Source organism: Argentina silus (genome assembly GCF_951799395.1).
Source record: "Argentina silus genome assembly, chromosome: 1".
Classification (NCBI taxonomy): Eukaryota; Metazoa; Chordata; class Actinopteri; order Argentiniformes; family Argentinidae; genus Argentina; species Argentina silus.
Genome location: NC_139655.1, coordinates 29,405,839 through 29,408,338, shown reverse-complemented (window position 1 = coordinate 29,408,338; position 2,500 = coordinate 29,405,839). Strand labels below are relative to the sequence as shown.

Here is a 2,500-nt window from a genome sequence, read left to right as displayed (position 1 = left end):
ATGAGGATGTGTTGGATAGCGCTCTCATCCTTTCCACATGTATTTTGACTGAAACGTGTGTATAGAATGAATTTCACCTGGAGGGATATTGTTCCCAGTGGGGTCCTATGACATCAGCAGATACACTGATAAATACTGACATCATGTCAAACATAGAAGTTTATATACACAAACACCTCTTCTCTGTTTTACTGTGTTCTAATTGGGTCATCCTGGCTTCTGACGCATCATAGACACGCCTCTCCTTTGCCCGCATATACATGTGATTTACATGTGCTACGGGGATAACAATTTCATGCTCCCCCCCCCCCCCCCCCCCAGGCACACACACATTCCACACCACCCCCACACACAAGGGTGATAGCCTACTTATTGTCTCCCATTATTCTTTTATTGCTACACATCGCAGTAATACAAAGACAAGCAGTGCATTAATCTCTTATTGTACTATCACTACCCAGGGTGTATTGCCTTTTGGACATGTCGATGTATTATTCAGTTATGGAGATGTTGGGACATAAAGGACGGAAGATATCCTATTAGATATGGATGAAGTACAAGTTTTCACCGTCCTATAAGAGTATCCGTCCCCTCTAACCCACTGTATTTCATGGTCTATCTATCTTGCTGCTCATGAATTAAACATCAAAGAGGGAAAGGGCTCTGGGAAGCAGACGCTCACTGGAGGACGTTGGTGGGATGATCCTATCTAGGTCATTTCCTGTTCCTGTTTGACCCATTTTGAGCAGTTAATCACACAGAATGAGAGACATCCCCCAGACAGAGAACAGACCTGGGACCCACTGGGAGAGATGCATTGACTTTTCCTTTTTTCATTCCTCTCATTTCTATGGATCACACGCCACAGCGTTAGCAAAAGCCGAGTCTGGTCGATACTGTGTTGTTCTGTGGTTGTGGTTGTTTTGCATTCGGAATGTCTGTGTGACGTTGTTTTGTGGTTGCGGTTGCGGTCGTGTCCAGTGCCGCGGTCCATAGAGCACCCGTCGTGGGAGTGGAGGGAGAGTCGGGACTTTGATGAGCTCAACCACATCCTGCAGGAGAGCAAGAAGCTGGGCAAGGCCCTGGAGAACCTGTCCCGCAGTGAGTTGGTGTAACACCTGAACCTCCTAGTCACTCTAAATGAGACCCCCTGAAGCCCTATTCCCAATCACTAAACTCTGCAGTGAGTGGGACTTATACCACACCCCTCAAGGCCTACTCTTTTTGAGCTTTGCATTTGAACAAGAGCACACAGTGCTTTTAAAAGCATTCACGTGATTTTAACCTGATCTCTCTCTCTCTCTCCTCCGCAGGCATTGCTATCTCTGATGAACTTGACCAGGTAGCTATTAACAACACTTTATTGATTTATACACATGTCAAATACATATACATATATATATATATGCGATATAACATGTTGTATAGCATTGTGGAGGCTGGTGGAGGTAGAAATCGGAGGACATGCTCATTGTAATGCATGGAATGGAATGAGGAATGGTATCAAATGATGACCACTCCTCATTCCATGCATTACCCTAACCCATGCATTACAATGAGCCCGTCCTCCGATGTCTACCTCCACCAGCCTCCCCTGGTGTATAGAGGGAGTTAGACGATAGTCACACATCACTCTATCAGTTCCAAATCCAATCCAAACCTTCCAGAACTTTATTTGGGATGACAGCCCAACAACGGCTCTGAGAATGATAACACATCGCAATCTCTGCAGACACTTCAATCAGCCTGTACTCTGTACCTCTCTCCCAGCAGGCTGTGGAAACACACCTGACAAAAAAACATAATAATATCTATATTTAATATCTGGCCCCAATTCTCAGAGTACACAATATAAACTATAGCAATAGAACCACCCCGTGTTCTACAGCATAAAGATGAAGACAGGGATTCATTCTGGGATGATGAGTGCCTAAAACGCTGCTCCTTCTCAAAGGCAGACTTTCCCCCCCCGTATATAGACCTGTAGAAGAAAGAGCTATATACTATATGTCCACCTGGCTCTGAGCCCAGAGAATCCCCTCCTAAACGGCACGGAGATGGAATACTAAACATCCTCATAGATCACTGATGCATTAAGAAGACATTGAAGTTCCATTCCGTTCCGTCCCGGGCCCATTTAAAGGAGACATGTCCTGGGGTCTATAGCTAAGAGCTGGGTTGTAAACACCAGTTGGGTTTGGGCTGCAGTGTGGCAGAAGGAGAATACAGAGTGATTCCAGTATCTTGATGGGCTCAGATAGCTGTGTGTTGCTGTTCAGAACACAGACTATTGAAGGAGAAGAAGAAGAAGAAGAAGAAGAAGAAGAAGAAGAAGAAGAAGAAGAAGACTCTTTATTTGGCCATGCAATCAATTCTCATCAATTGTAGGAATTTAACACGTGCACACCCCTCCCGAGACAACACACACACACACTGCACACACCACACCCCCAAGGGAGAACAGAGCTCTGGGCTCTGGGCAGCCATATTCGGCGCTGCT

At 45.5% G+C, this 2,500-nt stretch overlaps 1 protein-coding gene across 1 annotated transcript in view; it reads left to right on the top strand.

Moving 5' to 3' along the window:
* The window catches only part of cUnh8orf34 (chromosome Un C8orf34 homolog), a 59,067-nt gene that overhangs the window by 13,920 nt on the left and 42,647 nt on the right, over positions 1 to 2,500 (top strand). Inside the window, exons 4-5 of the mRNA XM_083673276.1 lie at positions 982 to 1,101; positions 1,314 to 1,342. Coding sequence (XP_083529402.1) covers positions 982 to 1,101; positions 1,314 to 1,342 — 149 coding nt within the window. The remainder of the gene's footprint in view (positions 1 to 981; positions 1,102 to 1,313; positions 1,343 to 2,500) is intronic.